Raw genomic sequence first — 20,232 nt, 5'->3', positions numbered from 1 at the left:
TACCGGCCCTGTGTGTGACAGTGCCTCCTATGAGCACATCACTTGTTGAGCATGGTCTCCACCCCCTCAGTGCAGGATATCCCCATGACAGCTGCTGCTGCCCCTCACCGGGGCCCTAGCAGCGCCCCACTCTGATCATCACTGCATGCCGCAGAGCGGGGAGCCCAGTGAATACCAGGAGATGCGGGGGAGCTCTGCCCTGTGAGAATGCACCATATGCTGGACAATGTGCTCTGCAACTTCTAATCACTGCTGCCCAGTGTCTGCTGCTTGTGTGCCCAGCAGATGGGCCAGGGAGACAGTAAGTACCCAACTTCCCCTCTTACTGCTCTGCACTGTGCAGCACTCACCAGGGGCTCTGTGCCCATTGCAACCGCTGCCTGTGCCACCTACCCAGCCTCTCATATGCTGTGTGACTGACTTATTTGGGGGGGGGGGGGGGGGGGGATGACAGCTGGGAGACCCCCTGTCACCCCCCTTCCCCCCTGTCTCTATCTCCCCAGCCCCACAGGCTGCAGAATAGACCCTGTACGCATGTGCCTAATCTGCAGCCTGAGGGGCTGGGGACATAGCCAGCAGCTCAGAGAGCCACTAGCCATGCCCCCACAGCGGCAAAAATGGTCGTGGCCTCATCGGGATAGGCCACACCCCATATTGATAGGCCACACCCCCAAACATTGGGCGCGCCTTCGGCGCGCAGCAACACCGCCCTCCCTTTAGGGCTGCTTCAAAATATTTCCTGGGCTGGTTTTTATTCCCAATCCGCCCTTGCCAACAGTGCAGGTTTTGTAGATATCCAGGCTAGAGCACAGGTGACTTAATGAGTACCTGAGTGATTCTGATTAAACCATCTGTGCTGAAGCCTGGATATCACTAAAACCTGCACTGTTGGTGTGCCTTGAGGACCGTGGTTGGGAAAGCCTGCAATAGAGACACTCTCAACAGGGCCGGTGCTAGGGTGTCCGGCGCCCTCCTGCAAACCGTAAATTTTCGCCCTCTTACAAATACTGATGTGGTCAGTCTCATCTGCATTGTGCTTATGCCTAGCCGTGGTCTGTTCATGGGAGCATACTCACCATGTGATCTTATGAATTGTGTGTGCATGGGTGTGCTTATCGAGGCAAACAAGTCAGGTTTGCTGCAATAAGCATTTAAGTTGAGAAGGGGAGAGGGAGAAAGAGTCAGAGGGTGACAGGAGAGAGGGTTGACAGGCAGTCAGTGGGTGAGAGGAGAAAGAAGAGAAGGGGAGAGAGTCAGAAGTTTACAGGAGAGAGAGGTGACAGAGTGGGTGAGAGGGAGTCAGCAGGTGACAGGGAGAAAGTCAGTGGGTGACAGGAGAGAGATAGAGGTGACAGGGAGAGAGTCAGCAGGTGACATGAGAGAGAGGTGAAATGGAGAGAGTCAGCTCATCACAGGAAAGAGGTGACAGGGAGAGAGTCAGCAGGTGACAGGAGAGGCAAAGAGTTAGAAGGTGACAAGAGAAAGGTGACGGGAGAGGGACAAAGAGTCAGAGGGTGACAAGAGAGAGAGGGGTGACAGGGAGAGAGTCAGTGGGTCACAGGAGAGAGAGAGGTGACAGGGAGAGAGTCAGCAGGTGACAGGGAGAGAGTCAGTGGGTGACAGGAGAGAGATGTAAAAGGGAGAGCCAGTGGGAGACAGTATAGAGGTCATTGGGTGACAAACAGAGCTATGCCCCCCCCCCCCCCCCAACAAAAAAAATAGCAATATAACATTGACTCCCCCACACATTGTTAGTATGGCATTACCCTCCTTCTTCCTCCCTGTTTATTTGCAGCAGAACTGACCTGAGGCATGACCTGACCTGAGTCATTGCTAAGCAGCTGCTCTTCTGTGTGCAGGTGGTGTGGGAGCTCCTGCTGCAGGGGGCTGCTACACTGTCCGGGCTGCTCAGCTCCCCTAATGCCTGCCTGCTGGTTCCTCCAGTACAGTCATGTGACTTCCTGTTCTCGTCACACCAGGAAGTAGAACACGCAGCACAGCATTAGGACAGGAGGAGCTGCCCGGTGTCTGCTGTGCTGTTAGAGCAGCATAGGGCTTCAAAAGAGGTAGAGTAGTCACAGCTTCCCCTCCCCCCTCACCAATCTGCCACTGATGGGGGGGTTGCCGCGGTGCTGCTGCCCATTTTGTAGTTTGACAGGACAGCAGGGTGGGTATGGAGCAAAGGGAAGCGGAGGACACAGCCAGGTATCGGACTAAAGAAGCCTTCATGCTGTTTGTCACAGTGTACCAGGCGCAGCAGCAGGGATGCAGAGGAGGGAGAGGCGCCTCTAGGGCCCGGCGCCTACCTGCTTTGCAGGTCTTGCTGAGTGGGTAGCGCCGGCCCTGACTCTCAAATTATTAGTATTTTAATTGTAATCCTACCTTTAACCTCTCACAACCTAACACTAGCACCCTAAATCCCTAACATTCCCCTAGTGCCTAACCTTAAGGTACCAAGTCGTCTAAACAAAAAACAAGAAAAACTTGTGTCAACCTTTTCAGTATCAACCATGTGTGTGTTGACCTTCTGTCACTGTCGACCTTGAGTATGTTGATCATTTAAAGGTGTCGACCTATTGACCATTAGTGGTCAACCTAATGATTGTTGACTTAGGGCAGGGGCGGATTGGTAATAAAATCCGGCCCGGGAGAAATCCTACAGCAGCCTGGGCAGGGGGGGTTGCTAACGGGTTGCGGGAGGGGGGTGTTACCGGGTTTGCATTCCCAGCGGGTTGTGGGGGGTGCTAATGGGTTGCATGGGGGGTGTTACCAGGTTTGCTATGCTACCGGGTTGCGGGAGGGGGGGTGTGTTACCGGGTTTGCGGTGCTAACGGGTTGCGGGGGGGTTACGCTAATGGGTTTCCGGGGTGGGGGGGTCTAACGCTGGCAGGAGCCTTTTACTTACCAGGGGCCAGGAGGGACAGGCTGCTTCACTCCAATAGCAGCAGGGAGGTAGTACCAGGGGTCCAGGGAGGACAGCACAGTTTCGGCAGGGGAGGACAGCCTAGGCAACAGGACTTCACTTCACACGCGGCATGTGAAGCACCGCAAAGGGCCACGGGAGGAGGAGCTGCTGCATTTGGGCATGGGCAGTAGCTCTCAACTAGGACCACCGGCCGTGGTCTATCAAGAGTCCGGATACCATTGCTGAGCCAAGTCTTTTGCAAAGCATTACACAAAGCCTCGCCTCACACCTGCAGACCTGGTACTGTACTGTACATGCCAAATTTTCTTATTTCGGAATGACAGCGCTGGAAAGAAATAGTTACCAGCAAAATGTGGAATTGTAGAACTGTCGCAGTAAGTGTAATTTCTCAAGCCATTGAACATTATTCAGTGGAATAAACTATCTGTAATATATATCAGGGAAAATATTAATATTAATGACAGGGTGATATAACCTATTTTACCCAGTCAGTAACTGCAAAGCTGTTACTTAAGATTCATAGATTGTGAGCTTGCGAGCAGGGCCCTCTCACCATTTTGAGTGTCTGTAACTATGCAGTTTGTTTTAGCCCTATTTCCAATTGTAAAGCGCAGCGGAACTTGTTGAGCTGTATAAAAAACTGTTAATAAAAAATGAATTCATGCTACAATTAGTGGTTTGGAAAGTTTTGAACCATATACAAGAAATATTAGTGGATGCATAATAAATGTGACCAATAACATTGGGCCTGATATAGTGGTATGCTAATATCACCTCAGATTTTTGACTCTGGATTGTCGTCTGGGCTGAAACACACTCCAAAAAGCAGCCACTTCCCAATTCCTCCCTCAAAATGGCCTCTCCCTGTACATCACTTGCAAATGTATCCTCACTGCAACCTTAATTGCAAATCACATTGCGGTAGTGACGCATGCATAGTTTACAAATAATTGGCCAATTTGCAAAAAACATTGGCATAGCAAATTGTGAATCAGGTGCATTGTTCACTTGCTTGCAATAAATAGAGTTTTTTTGTAGTTATTGACGTAGGACAGTAAAAGTGCCCATACACTTGTATGGGCACCCATTGTACCCGTTATGGACAGGATTGCATTGCATCGCAACGCATGCGTTTTGCGTGCGATGTGATCTGGGGGAACGCGCATCGCATTACCGTGTATGGGCACCTTTATTCTGGTTTTGAACTACCTATAGATTGTAAGCTTGCAAGCAGGGCCCTCATACTTTTGACTGTCTGTAAATACCCATTTTGGTTATGTTTTATCACTGTCTCCTATTGTAAAGCGCAACGAAATATGCTGCACTATATAAGAAACTGTTAATAAATAAATAAAATAAATAAAGGAAACATTTTCTACAATGTATTGTCTTCATTGGCAATGAATGGGTTACCAGAACATATATTGCAATATTAAACTTAGAATTCAATAATTGTGGTGAATCCATCATTTTCTGTCCAGTAGATCACATGTACCGAACACTGGCACATGTTCTCTCCTTTCTGCTCCCTCTGTGTTCTTGTATATATGAAGACATTCTGATTGGGACAGTGCCAGTACTCCTCCCTCTGCCCCTGTCCCCATTGCTTTTAATGTGCCTGTGTTGATACTGCAAGGCGTGTCTGATGCTAGACTCATGTGATGGAGAAAGAGAGAAGGAGGGGAAGACTAGAGAGGGATGGAAGGAGAGGCTGTCATCTGAAGGAAGAAAAAAATCCACACACGAGTGTGTAAGATAGTTGGCTTCAAGCTGCACTGCTTAGAAAGCATTTGCATTTTACAACTTGTCTTGAGAAGGACGGTTTCCAAGATCTGTTACTGGATAAGAACCTTAACCATTATAGCCTGCAGACATATACACACATACATCTGCTATAGTTGGCAAGGGAATAATAGAAAATTGAAATTCAATCTCTGAGGTAATAAAAGCCTCCATACACCTTTTCAGGTAGATCCGCTCTCAGGAGAGTCCTATTTGCTGTCAACCTAAAGAGGAACGCAGGTCACAAAGCGCAAAGAAGAAGGATCACAGGATGGGAGCTGGGACTTCTACAGAGCAGGTCGCTGAAAAGCCCAACGAAGAACAAGTTGAGGAAAGCAATGATCTGGGGCAGCAGGAGCTGGATGGGCAAGAGGTTGAAGCAGACATCGAAGGAGATGCCAAGGTAAGCTGTCAGATATGCTTCATTACAATAGTATCCAGCTTTGTTATGTACAATATAGTTCCACTCACTGCAGTACAGACCAACTGAGTGGTAAGTAGTTCCCAGAGTGGGCACTCATGGTATCTGCCACACCTGAAAATGACTTCCTGGCAGTCTACCCTGCACGTACTAACTGGAACAAAAACTGGTGCATTAACACTTCTATGCCATGGTGACAACGCTATATTACAGTACAGGATAAAACATATACAATGGTTTGTTTAGAGTTTAGTAACTTTAGTCCTGGATGATGGATGGGTATCACAGTAATGCTGTCAGGCAGGCTGACTGGAGACCGTATGCAAATAGTTTAGTGATCCGATAGAAGGAAAGTATTGGTTTGAAATGATTATTGTGTACCCACAAAGATGCAAAAAGTCCTATATCTAAATCAGAGCAGGACGTGGGAGCAAGACAAAACAGTATAACTTAAAATAATTTTTTGTGCATTTTTTACATTCCTGAGATGTTATCAAAGCAAAACACTACAGTTAATAGGGGGTGGTATGTTATTCCATATATATCGTCTGTCAATGGGATCTTTTACTGTGCCAACTGCGTAATGATAGGATCTGCAGTCATAAAACTGGTAATCACATTAACCTAATCTACGGCAGGAGGCTGCCATCTAATAAAGGGATGGCTTTCTGAGAAAGATCCTGCATAGATTGCTAAATCCCTTGTAAAATGGATTTTACTGCTGTCTGGTGTGTCCAGCTTGCGGATCCAGCATGCAGCACTGAGTATCTGCTGTCTGCCAGCACGCAGTTCCTCCTGGGTATTCTTTTCCACACCCTCAAGGTTAAAACACGTGGATGTTAGATCATCCAATTTCCCAATGTCGGGGCTCATTCTAGCTGCACACAATGACACTGGGGTTTGTATCTTTATCAGTAGCATCTCATTGTTCAGTACTGTGTGAATACACGATAAGCTGGTATTAAAAAATAAACTATCATTTAAATTGTGGAATAATCATCATTTTGGCTACATGAACTTAAACACATAATACACTAAATGGGGTATTGTTCAAATAGACATCAAAAAGTTATTTATTGTAAAAAGAAATGTATCAGTATTGATAATGATAGTATTTGCACTTACACTGTTAGCATGAACGTGTGTGGTACATTTTTTTTTATAACCACAGCTCTCAAAGTCCTACTGGCAGTGTAAAGGTTAAGGGACCGGCTATAGAAAAAAGCTCCACTCCCTGATGCTGCTTGTGTTAGGCTTTCTGCGAGGGACTGGTACCCAGCAGATTCCAGTCTGCACGATATGAGTAAATCCACTGATAGGATGGGAAAACTGCTCACTCATCCCCTGTGCCGTCCGTACTGCGGTGATGCCTGGCGTCTGTGTGTTCCTGGGTCACGTTTTCCTCTCCTCCTCCTTTTCCCACACCCTTCTCATAGCTCGCTCCGTTCTGTACATATTTGAGTGGCTAGAAGTGATTTTCCCTTTTCCCATAATGAGGATAAAGACTAATTGGAATACAGAGGGGGGTTTTACAAAGTTGTTTCTCTTGGCCCTGAAGGAATTGGCTGTAAAATGAGTGGTGAATCTGTGAGGTAACGGATGGATGCTGAGCAAGCATGCTGAGAGTGCCAGCATAGTAATGAGTGCCTGTGAGCAGAGGTTAATGGATGGTGTAGGGGGTGGTGGAGCCTGCCTCTGCTTTATTAGTGCTATTTCCATATCTATATTGATCACAGGCCATTTACCTGCAGGAAGTAAAACACACTGACCCAGTGCCAGATTAAGCCTTTGGGGGGCCCGGGGTACTTTAGACCGGGGGGCCCCCTTGCACTTGTCATTACTGGCCGCACACTGCATGGGAGAAAATTATACTGTCAAAACACAGAGTAAACTTGGTTAATGGTTAACTGCAGGGGATATATATATATATATATATATATACATATACACACACACACACACACACACACACCACATGAAAAGCCTGTGTTTGTCCCTCTGCCCCTTACTCTGGAGGAGACCTCACAGTCCTATTGCTGCCTCTGATTAAAAACCCTCCCATGACTAAGCTGCTGCTGCTGTTCTCCATGGACCTGAGAAGCATGTAATGAGCTCCACCAATCAGAGCTCAGCACAAACTTCTCAGCCTCTGTCCTCTGGTGCAAAGTGTCAGGGGACTTAGTCAAGTCCCAGAAATGCACTGCACACTTGTGCAATCAGTGTGCCTTGGCTCCCGATGTTCAGCACCATAAATCATTGTCACATTGGCAGATAGGTGAAGCTGCAGCACTACCCCACCCATGGACAAAACCTTTAGCTAAAAACAAAAAATACAAAACAAATCAATTTTTTTTTTTTAAATACATGCCAACCACAGGGGGCCCCTAACTAGAGGGGGGCCCAGGGGCACTGACCCCTTGTGCCTCCATTATAATCCGGCCCTGCACTGACCATTAACACAGGGTATACTGAGAAATGAGCAATAAGTACCTAAACCAACTTCACTAAAATATTCTGTCCAGTATCTGTTGGGATGTGTCTGCTTCCTTGTGAGAAGTGTTAATAAGATGCAAACATGTGCTTTAGTGCTAGGTCTGCAGTACGTGTTCCTATTTCCATATTCCTGCGAAGTAGATTCAGCAACAGTACTGACAACAGCAGAGCTATACAGAATGGCCAGGGAGCCGCAGGGACAAAACACTACTTACACTCTTCCATTGTGAGGCCAAGGTCCAGAGAACACCTGGAACCAAGGACCATACATTGATGTGGCCCCTGTGTGCTGGAGAACTTTAGATCACTTTCCGCAGCTGTTCTCTAAGTAAAATATATCAGTGAGTAAACTCTCACAGCTATCCGCCAGATTTTTAGATCTCTATGATTTAAATAGCATCTGCCAGTAGTGATGATTAAATGATCTGGAAAGCGCTGCATAATATGATGTCGCTATGTAAATAAACAAATCAAATAATAATAATAAATGGTGGAATTTGTAATATGGAATATGTATTATCTGCTGACCTGACCAGGATTAACATTATGTCTCCTGATTGTAAGCTTGCGAGCAGGGCCCTCCTACCTTTATGTCAATTTGTTACTACTCAGTTTGTTTTATCTACTCCAAAGCAGTGACAGAGCAATTTGCTCAACACTCCAGAGACAGGACTGACTAAAGTGGTCAATGATCTGCCACTGCTAACTCTAAAGGCCATTTCTCACTTCTTATTCTTCTAGATCTCTCAGCTGCCTTTGATACTGTCGACCACTCTCTTCTCATACAAACACTACAATCCCTAGGTCTTCAGAACACAGCCCTTTCTTGGTTCTCTTACTTCCTATCTAATCGCTTTTTCAGTGTTCGTTTCTCAGATTCTAGCTCCTCCTCACTACCTCTGTCCGTTGGAGTACCACAAGGCTCGGTCTTAGGTCCTCTGCTTTTCTCAATCTATACCTCCTCTCTTGGGAAACTAATCAACTCTTTTGGATATCAGTATCATCTATACGGTAATGATACTCAAATCTATCTCCTCCCTGGACCTGTCACCGTCAGTATTAGATGGGGAAATGATGTTTATTGTCATTGGTACATGCTGGTCAATGAGGACTATGTCATCAACGTTCAAGAGTTAAAGACATTGAACAATGTCTTTAATGCATGAACGTTGATGACATAGTCCTCATTGACTGTATGTGAAATATCGTTTGTCAGAAGCTCCACTAATATGGTTATCGATGTTGCTCGCATAGTATATCATCTGGTGTGCATGGGGCTGAAACACTGTTATTCAGTTTTGGACCTGGAGGGCAGATGATCAGCAGCAGCAGCGGCAGAAACCTCCCCCAACTCCACAGCCCAGCAAATAGCAACTTGTGCTGGGCTGGGGAGGGAGGGAGGCTACAGCGTTGCGCGTGGACTAAACGCCGCCCACAGGGATGGCCGCCCCGCGGGCATGTATGGGTATCACATGCAGCACCCAGGGCATGCGACCCCCTAACCCACACCCTAGTTGCGGCACTGCTAAACCTAACCCGCCCTCATTAACATAACTCCGTTTTTACCCGCTCTCTCTGCAGCCTAATCCTAACCTTCTCCTCCCCTATGCAGCCTGACCCTATGCAGTGCCTAAACCTACCCCCACCTCGCCCCCTTCCCCAGCCTAACCCTAACCCACCCCGTATACTTATGTTCGGCATACAGGTAGTTGGGATTCTGGTGACTGTATCCTAATTGATTTTCAGCGCACACCTCCGGGTGGAAGTTGGAATTCGGGTGTCAGTATAGTGAAACATGCATGAAGCACTCACAAAAAAAATAATGTGAGTCAAAAAGCCTTTACACACTGATCATTTACATGATACAAACAGCATAATCTGCAGCACTTTAGGACTGGGAAACAACACAAAACAAGTCTGGTAAATAAAAGACAGATAAAAGAGAGACACAGTGGTAAGAGGGCCATTCTCTGTGAATTAGAAGTCTAAAAAAAAAGAAGAGGTGATCTGAAACCCTAAAACATTGATAGTACAAAACAAAGAGTTGGGTAGCAGTCATAGGGGAATTTAGGAGTCTCGCTGCCCCTAGGTACAATATAAGCCACTCCCCACGGCTCCAGGACAAAAACACAGTTCATTGGAATTGGATAGATCCATTTCTTTTACTTTTTCAATCAATTCTACTTGTAATGCATTAGATAATTCCATCCTTATTGAAGTTATTTATTCTGTTTATTTAATCAAAATAGTTATTGAATCGTTTCCAAACATAAGGACTGGTATGGTCTTAATTACCTTACTAGACGATTGTAGGTTACATTCCTTTGTAGCACTACTTACAGTACCTGATTGTTCAATATGTCAGTGTTGGAGACAAAACAATACACTTTTGTGTGTCTGATATTTCAGCGGGCATGAAACGGAGAACTGGCCGGCATTCACTGTTCACCATCGGCGAACAGTGAACATTGAATAGAGTGAATCAGATTTTCAGTGAAAAAGATTCACCGCAAGGAGTGAAAACAACCAGATTCGCCGAAAAAAAAACCCCGTGAATCGGGAGCATTAAATGCTGCCCTTAGTGTTAGCATATTAGCTTTTCCAAGTAAACAACATGAGTTGTAGAGTGTGTAGATTCCACACATGAAAAAACATGGCTACTTTAATGAACAAATTTACTGAATGAATACTGCTACTAATATAAGTGTGTCTAAACGGTGCAATTTGGAATGGTCCATGTGATTGCTGCCTGAATCAGATGTAGCAGTGACAATCACACAACTGTATCATTCTCATTAACTGCCTCTCTATTTTTTTCCTATGGGGCCCCATGTTTATAAAATAATGTGATTCAATATGGAAAATCCTATTGCTAACAAACAGGAATGCGCATTCCATGGACACCATGAATGCTGGAAAATACCACTATCATCGCCAGAATTTTACTTAAACGATATAATTATCCTATATAACAAAAGGCTAACATTGCCCCTCACCTCTATGGGGGGAATTCAATTCAAGCACTGATATTACTATTATGTTGTTATTTTGACGGGGTGGTAACTAGTTACATCTTAAATGATTGTTTAATCATGGCACCTTATAATTGTAAAAGGGAATTGGTGGTATCTGTGCGCACAATTCTAGCTGTAATGTTATTAGCAGCCCTCTGTTGACCAGAAAAAGATCAAAAACACCCACTCTTTGGTGTAGCAAATCTAGGAAGAAATGGTCGGCAGAGATGGCGCATATAACCGAGCAGTGGATATTCTATATACCTTACCTTATAATTGTGCAAATAGAGGGCCTTATTCTGATCCACACGCAATGCTGAAAATTTAGCAGCATTGCCTGTGGATGAAGTGCCGCCCGCCACTTGCACAGCCGCCAGCTCTCCCTCGCTCGGTGAATTTCCCAGCATGGCTGCAATGGATGTTTTGCATAAACATCGATTCGCAGACTTGGGTGCAGGGGCAAAATCATTTGATGGTCGCCGACCATCGAATGATTTGGAAGGTGCACGCAAAGCTAAGACACTCTCTGGTGCCTTAGCTTTGCATACTCCCTGTACAGGAAGAGAGCGGGCAGCTGACATCTGTTGACGTCAGCTACCCGCCCCCCCCCGGCATCCATGCCATTTGCATGGGAACACCCAACGTTTGCATGGGAACGCCCATGAAACGCTGGGTGTTCCCATGGGCACAGCCCATTGCCACCACCCCACGCCCCCTTAACTGCACTGGTAGGTGCGAACGGTACAGCAAACTAGCAGTTCGCTGTGCCCGCTCGCACCCAACGTCTGCACCTGCGCAGAAATGCACATGCACATGCGCAGATGCAAAACATCGCTCTCCCCTGTGCGATCAAACCAAAATAAGGCCCAGAGAACACACAGAGCCTGATAATGGACAAAGCTCACTTTGCTAATGCTGCAGGAGGTGTCTGTGAACACGCATGATTGGATCACTCTGCATACACATAACTAATCTGAGTAGCCCTCAGGTTACACAGGGTGTCCGGGCTGTTCACTCTGCATCAGAAGACGTAGACACTGGCCTAGGCACACCCCTAAAATGGGGACAACATTCCCCTGCAGGGCTGCAGCCCTCCCAGGTAAAATTTGCCACTGTAGTGAAGCCAGATGCAGTCTGTGAAACTGCTATGGCTTCACTGTGACTGGCAGTGACTTCCTATTGGAAGTCTGACATGCCAGTCACCAAGGCAGTCCAATTGGGAGGTATTCCCTCCCTCCGGGACGCCTTGCTGCGGGCTGCTGGCGGCGGTGACAGGGGAGGGGGTGCCTGCGGCCAGGGGCAGCCCCCCTCCCCAAAAGAGGTAGGAGCCGCCACTGTTTGAGACCAAAGTAAACATCCCATGACACTTTACCAAGGATTCCCAAACAGGTGGTAACCAAGCAGTGATCAGTCTGGCACTGGATCTCTTATAGAGGAAACCAAGCCAGAATATAGAATCTGTGCTTTGAGCAGAAATAGCATTCTCCTTCCATATGTGACTTACAATGACATTAAAGACACAATGATTCAACTGCAACGCACTTCCTGAAATTCATTAGTCTCTCAGCTACAAAGCTATGTAAGTATGATCTACTGTATATACTGTACAGTATGTTTATCCATATCAAATTACATTATCATATATTTTGCTCCTCATCTTGATGTTTTCTATATTTATTTAGTTTGAGTTTCATTTATTTTATGTCCTATTACAGATTAAGTTCTGAGGCTGCTTTGCAAGTAAACATGAACATTGTTATACTATCGTATGGTAAACACCATTAATCATGCATAAGGATATATTTCCTTCCACTCTTGGCTGTGTTTAATAACTTTCAATTTTCATAGAATATTTTGCCAACAAGCACTAAGAGCCATTGAATACAAACTGGCTCCTCATTCCAGTGGATTTCCATTTAAGGAGTCCTAAATTCTCTACTTTTTGGTCATTATTCACTTTCCACAGAAAATCCAGCTTCAGTATAAATAAGCCTTATTTTAGCTATTCATTTTCGAAGAGTCCATTTTATTTACAGACAGCAGACCAAGAAATCCCTGTCTCCTGACAGCTATTACAGCTGCTGCACTCCAGACCCTTTCCTAGTACACTGTAACCTTTCCATGCACAATAAAAAGCTTAGTTATGGAAACCGAGCTTCCTGTTGCAAATGATTGTGGATTAGAGACCACAAGAGAATGCAAGTACACAAAACAGTTTCGGCAAAACACAGGAAGCTGCCACTTAAAATGCCATTATTTACTAATTAGTTGGCTCTTTAAAACTGTGAAAAGTATGTTAGCATTAGACGAAAGACTAATTTTCTGCCTACATAGTAAACAGTAAAATTTGCACTTTTCGAACAAATAATAATAAAAAATTAAGCATACCGTACCATTTGTAAAGGTGTGTGTGTGTGTGTAGGGGGGGGGGTTGTCTATATATCTTTAAAATAATACATATTTTTAAATTTATTTACAGTTTCTTATACAGTGCAGCAAATAACGTTGCGCTTAACAATTGTAGACAGCGAGAAAACAAACTAGGTAAAAACAGAAAAACATTGAGGTGCAAGTTTACAATCTATAGGGACATAGGAGGGAAACACAAGGACAGGCACCAGTAATAGCATAGTAATCCCACTAAGCTGCAAGTCCAGAAGGGAAGCTATATAATACATAGTGCCTCTGAGGTGGCGAGCAAAGCGAGCCCCGCAAGGGGACGGTATTCTGTGTCCCCTCGCGGGGCTCGCTACGCTCGCCACGCTTCGGGCTAGGTGGCTCGCTACGCTCGCCACAGGTTTATATCCAACTCCATGCCCACTTGGATAGTAGGGGTATGAAAAGGACCCCTTTTCCCATTGAATATCATGTTAAAATGGACTCAGACCATTTTAACATTGAATCCTATGGAAAAATCGGGTCCATCGCATGGTCGGGTCCATCGCATGCGATATGGTCGGCTGCGATGCGATGGACCCGATTTCAAAATCGGCAGCCCAGTTACTACATAAGTACCATTTATTTAAATCACCACTGGTAGTAGCCATGCTCACCTTGAGGGAAAGGTAATATGGGCTAATTTAACATGGATTTGCAGTGGACTGTGAGGAGAAAGTTGCCACCCAGGCAGAAAGAGAAAATGCCCCTGGCTAAATTGTGAGAGAATTGCGAATGGATCACTAATCACTATCTATTTGCAAATCCATACACATTTCCAGAGTTTTTGCTGCCTGTGCAAAGGTGAGTAGCTCTGACCCTTCCACCAACCTGAGTCAGGCCAGAATTGTTTATCACTGATGTCACAGACGTGCGTTTTTTCAGACGCAACCAGAAAGGTTTCCACCCCCAAAAGCTGGCTTCCGGTCAGTCAACCTGCAGCTCCATTGTGTTTACCATCCATACGCATTTTCAGTCTGTATTTCCCCTCATGCATGTGCTATGCGTACAGTACGCATGTGCAGTCATTCGTTAATCAATTGATATGCAAATTATCGGATTGGCGATCCATGCTGAATTAGCCCCTAGGGCTTTAAAAATGATCTGCTAGTGAAAATAAGCACAAGCATACTGATTATATGACAGTCATGTAATAGGTTTATGGAAACAGTGGGATTTCAGCAGGTTTGCCACTGAATTTTAATTGGCAAACAATTATATGGCAAGCTCTCTGAAATCTTGTCAGTTCTGTACTTTTGGAATCTATTACATAACCCCGTATATGGCCTTCATACAAAGTTTTGTCAAAGTTTTTTGTGTGATGTTCCTTCTTAAACCAGAAAGATATTATCTGCTCTAAGGCTGTGTTCAATCAAAACAACAGCTATGCAACTGTTGACGATGAGCTCCTTTAGCAGATGTGCAGTCTCATACTTTGCATGTATGTGTGAGTTTAACATCTGCACACTTTTATAAATATTAGCAGATCTATCTAATAGAGGGGACACATGGTGAGATAGGCACTATTTTTCTATTAGATTTTGCTTCTATAAGCAAAATCGAATAGAATATCGAATGGGCATCGAATGTGTTTTCTACATTCAATGCAGGTTCGATCCCAATGCGCACTCCCGTGTAGTGTAAATCGAATAGAAAAATAGTCTTGTCAGACAAGACTATATAGTATAGATCTGTACTATATTGTCAAATCGAATGCATTTTGCCTACCGTTCTATCAAATCGAATCGCAAGCAAAATTGCACCGTGTGTACCCACTATATTTATCTATCTTCATTGTGTAAGCCTTTCCAATAAGATCAGGCCATGTAATTGAAAAGTTTTTGTTAGTTTACTTGTAACTTGTTTTTATCTCCATTTTAATCAAAGCTGACTAAGCATCTTAATAATCAGCTGGGGGGAGCAGGCAGGCATGTGCCCTAAGTGACAAGTGGAGAGGGGAACTGTCTCTGCTGTAACAGCAGAGTGGTGAGCACTGAGGGGGCTGCAGCAATAGGATGCACCTGACAGTCCCCTGTATTGAACAGAAAACAAGTAAGGGAACCCGCACTTCCTATTGGGGTAGATGCAGGGCAGCCGAGAGGAATGCCGGGCCCCGGTAAAATTTTGGGGGTGTGGCCTAAGTGTGTGTGGTGTGGGCACCTCCCACACTTAGGCCACACCCCCAAAATGTTTAGAGGTGGGTAAAAGAAAACTCTAAAAACTGTAATCTCAGACGCAACACACACCTACAGCATGTGCTGTGCTGACAGCAGGCTCAGCATGACCTCTCACGCTGTCAGTGAGTCACTCATGCTGAGCCTGCTGTCAGAACAGCACATGCTGTAGAAGTGTGTGCTACTGGTGATACCTGGGAGGGACGGAGGGGGAAGGGAGGGGTCGAACTTGATGTGTTTTCTCTTCGTTGTATTTGTATAGGGTGGTACTACCGGGTACCCTGCTGCATCCAAGTGGGAGCGCAGATTTTTTATCTTGTTAACAGTTCCCTGTATTGGTCTTTGAAGTATTTGTAGATGTGAATCATGTCACTTCTTAAGCGCCTTTTTTCCAATGTAAACATTCCTGGCCTGGCTAACCATTCTTCATAATCCAAAACCTCTAAACCCTTAATCAATTTGGTTGCCCTTCTCTGTACCCTCTCCAGTCAAGCAGCTACATGAAAACATGTGTATTTGGCCAATCATTTGGGTTCATTTTTGCCCAATTAAAATGGCAGCTAATTGGATACCGCAACCTTTAATTACGATAGCTGCCTGTTTTTATCAGTTGAAACGGCATTGAGGCTAATAGGATAGCGCCCAAAGTGATTACATTTGCCTTTGCAGCACAAAATACAAAACAAGCCTAACAGTAGACATTATCTTCTCGCTCACAGTCCCATCGAGTCAGAGCCAAGAAGCTGAAAGCTTGATTCCCAGATGAGTTTAAGGAGAGTCTAGGTACTGTTAGTAGTCCATCATCTACAGATCACAGTGGAAACTCATGAAGATTGCTATGGGGCACCAGCAATACAGAAAAAAATTACCGTAAACGGTTCCCATGTCAACACTGGTTTTAGGTATATTAGAAACATCAAGATTAATGTTTCAGATTTTAAGCCCACCAGCAATGCTGAAAGATGTACAGTATGTGATTTTTTAGCAGTCAGTAAGGGTAATCCTTGCTTAATGTATTGTTTTAAACATAATTAAATATATGGACCACCAAGGGGGAAACATCATTGACATTGATCTTTAGCTTTTTGATTGAAGTTATTAATGCCTTTCGTATAAGTGAATCATTGTGTTTTTTTGCAGGGTGGGGATGTGTCACGAAATGCGGTGCTCTGATATAAGTTATCTCTGTAATGTGCTGTACTGTAGAGTTCCGAAGGTGGCTGCAATTTGTTAACGTTGCACTAGTCAGTGTCCTTTGCCTAAATCTTGTGAGGTTCTGGGAAGCTTCAAATATCTGTGTGACGCATTCACATAATGGCATGTGGTCAGATTGTTCCACCACGTGTGTTATTTATTATCTTGGATTCACAAGTGGTGTAATTTGCTTTGGCTGATATGCTTGTATGAGCTTATTTATACATTGGAGCAGGCTGACAGAGGGATTGTAGACTTTCCTGTGTTGGGAATTAATTCATACCATTAATGTATTAATGGGGCCTACACATGGGGCGATTTTAGGGCATTTTCTAAACAACCTCACTAGATCGCTTAGAATATGCACCTACAACGCTCCATGTGTAGGGGCCATAGCGAATACGCTGGGTGCTGAGCGATCTGAGCGATGTACATTGCTCAGATCACTCAGCAGTCTTGCCCCATGTGCAGGTCCTTTAAGAAAGGTTACAGTATACATTTTATCAACTTTGTTGCCTAAAGTGGCAAGTGCAATGACAACCACTTCTATAAATTGTTTTGTTTTTTTAACTGGCATGTTTTTGCCGAATTCCACCCCTAGTTTATATTCAACATGTCCCAAGTACACACCACTGAAGCAGGCTACAATTTTTGGAGGGAGATTCTGTAAAACATACTTCTCAAATGTTTCAATTTCTTCGGGAGAGTATGAACTTGTGTCCCTTAAGAAGGAGGAGCTTATGGTTACATGAGAGCGGGATAAATATATAACAATTAGTAGGCATAATTGGATGGGTCAGGTCAGTGTTTGCGCAGAATATAATTAGGGCTGACTTTGTCCTAATACACCCTGTAAAAATATTGGGGCATTCTCTTCACTGTATGGATTGGTCTATTTATACACATAGGCAGGACCAGTGATGCTAGGGTTTGACTGTGTACTATTATAAACTTGTGGAGAACAATTTGCTTTGAATTTTAATTAATTCTAATAAAAGGAATGTAGACTTGGAGTCAAGTACATCATCATGGCAGTTTGTAATCCGCTGCAGATCATGTACAAAAAATAGGACATAGATGAAAGGAAATTATTTATGTCTAGCTTAAGGTACCAGATAATGTTAGTTTGCCCCTTGGTTTAGAAAAACAAATCTTTCAAAATGCAATTCAATTAGTGAAATTAAACATTTACTAGGATAGAATGTAAGTCTCTCAAGGGCCCACATAGTCCCAGAACATTTCCAGAAAATATTTCAGTCATTCACATCTCTCCCTGACTCACTGAAGCTTATAATTTATATTTCCTGTTATATGGACACAAATACAGAATATGCTTAACCCTTTGAGTGCCAAGTGAATTTGTCAAAAATAGGTTGTGAAAAATTGCCAAACAAACATTTTTATTCATCACAATGACCTGTAATGTTTACCTTGTATAGGAAAATCTTGTTTTACAGAACATTTTTCATTTGAATTTATATAACAAATGTGGGTGAGACTGGCATTTTCAGCGGATATGTTGCACATCTCCCACAGAGATGTTGGCACTCAAAGTTTTGATATTGGTCAGAACTCGAAGCCAATTTACCTATGACTATTTTTTTGAAGTGTGGGATGAAACCAGAAAACTGTGAAAATGAAAGCAAACCTGGGAGAACCATACAAACTCCACACAAGTGAGGTATATATAATGGGTGCAAGGTATGCGGCACAGGGGGGCCCACACACTGTGCACCCTGAACACATATAATTATAATAATCTCTCCGCCGGCCCAGTATTGGCTGCGCAACTGCAAATATCACTGAAAATATGTCAGACACGGCCATTTTCCAGTGATTTGCGCATGCCGGAGTCTATTGCACCGCCAGAGAGAACAGGGCTCAATGGTAGTCTGCGCATGGGCTCCCTCCTTTCTTAAAGTGCCCCTGCTCCACACAGTACGGATGTTTTCAGAGGTTTACCGCAATACATAAAGATCATTATTTGTCACAACTATACGGCTTTAATCTTATGGCTTAGTAAAGGACCCACCTTCCTCAAGACCTTTTTCGTCTGATGTCCACCATCACAGCGATTGATTTTAAACGTTTTACAGTTTATGGAAAATTCTTTGTTGTTTATACCTTGTGATAAGGTTCTTTTTTAGCCACCACGCCCCTGATGAAGTCGTTCTGACGAAACGCATTGAGCATTTTTAAGAAAGGATTACCTGTTCTGACCAAAGTCTACGTTTCATTCTGAATACACTGCATTCCGAAAACAATCGATTTGGCAGATGAAGTGTGACTGTTTTATCATGTTTATGTGACATATATTGTTGGGTTCTATTAAGTGGTACTATTTGAGCGCACTCCAATATTCCCCCCTTTTTTCCCATTTGCTTTTTGTCTTTCACTAACAGGAGAGTCTTATAGGAGGAGCAGCTAGTTGTGCTATTGAATTAGCGCACTTCAGAGTCCACACTTGTGTCTGCCATTTGAGATCATTATTTATATTAAAATGGAGATACTTGTTAAGGACCCATGGCACAGCTCCCAGTCCCTAGTATTGTGAATGTGCCCATACACAACAAGCTCACAAAAACGAAACTTTCCAGAGATTCTGCCTGATAGTCAATGCCATCTTTAAATGCTGTTGCCTATAGAAACCTCCCAACTTTGTAGAGAGGCAAGTAGGGACATGGTGCAGGCGCATGCCTAAAATTTGGGGGTGAGACCTTGTGGAACATTTTTGCCACTGTGGGGACATGACCAGCACTTTGTGAGCTGCTGAACATTCCCCCAGCCTCTCAGCATGGGCAGGGGTCTCCCAACTGGCCTACACACTGCAGGATGGATATTGCTGGCCACAGGTGGGACATGGGACAGTCCCAAATAAATGGGACTGTCAGGCTAAAATTGGGAAGTATATGTGTAGTCACTACCCTTCATAATTAAAAAAGCAGGATATAAGAGGAATAGGAGCTGCTTTACTCTCTCTCTCTCTCTCTCTCTCTATCGCTCTCTTTTTTCAAAAATAAGTTCCCCAGAAAAAAAAAAAAAGGTTTTACTTTCTACCATCTCCCTCTGTATACAGGGGGTGAAATCTGTTAAATCATACCTCCAAACATGACCCATTCCAAGCAGGACACAATGCTCTGTTCCTGGACTTCGCCCCTTAATTTATGATTGCCATTACCTGTTTTAAATAGTTTAATTGATAAGGAAGGGTTTCTACCTTCCAACTATTAAATTCCATTGAATGGGACATTTGTGCGGCTCAAAAAGGGGCTTGGTCTCACATGGATGCCATGTCCAGAAACCACGCCCCCCATTTCCCATCACTATGAGGGCATGGCCAGCACTGTGTAAGCTGCTGGACATGCACGCAGCCCCTCTGCTTCACTAAATAGATGCTGTGTGCATGTGTACAGCGTCTATGCCCTGCAGCAGACCGGGGGAACTCCCAACTGCCCCCACCGCAGGACACTGCCGGCCCGGGTGGGAAGCGAGACATTCCTCAAAAAATGGGACTGTCCCTTGAAAATCGTGACAGTTGGGAGGTACACTGGTGATGGCAATCATAAAGTAAGAGGAAAGTCTAGGAACAGAGCATTCTGTCCCTCCTGGAGAGGGTCATGTTCAGAGGTATGGTTAAATAAGTATAAAAACTGTATGTAGACGCCATGTTGCAGAATCTATATAGCAACAAGGGGTGAGATTTAATAGGATGAGAGATTCAGAAAGTGAGAGATTTTGTGAGAAATCTCCAGGTTTTTTTTAAAGCGGCAATCATTTACACTGCAAAATAAA

The 20,232-nt window shown here is 44.3% G+C and overlaps 1 protein-coding gene across 3 annotated transcripts in view; it reads left to right on the top strand.

The window, feature by feature from the left end:
* The first annotated feature begins 4,606 nt into the window (after positions 1-4,606).
* AKAP12 (A-kinase anchoring protein 12) overlaps positions 4,607-20,232 on the top strand; it is a 121,078-nt gene continuing 105,452 nt past the window's right edge. For all 3 annotated transcript variants that reach the window (XM_083176160.1, XM_083176158.1, XM_083176157.1), the window contains exon 1: positions 4,607-5,111. In XM_083176160.1, coding sequence (XP_083032286.1) covers positions 4,980-5,111 — 132 coding nt within the window. In that variant the 5' untranslated portion in view covers positions 4,607-4,979. The remainder of the gene's footprint in view (positions 5,112-20,232) is intronic.

This window comes from Crinia signifera, chromosome 3, assembly GCF_055691185.1.
Source record: "Crinia signifera chromosome 3, ASM5569118v1, whole genome shotgun sequence".
NCBI lineage: Eukaryota > Metazoa > Chordata > Amphibia > Anura > Myobatrachidae > Crinia > Crinia signifera.
Note: the sequence above shows the minus strand (reverse complement) of the source record. Positions and strands in the feature narration are given on the sequence as shown.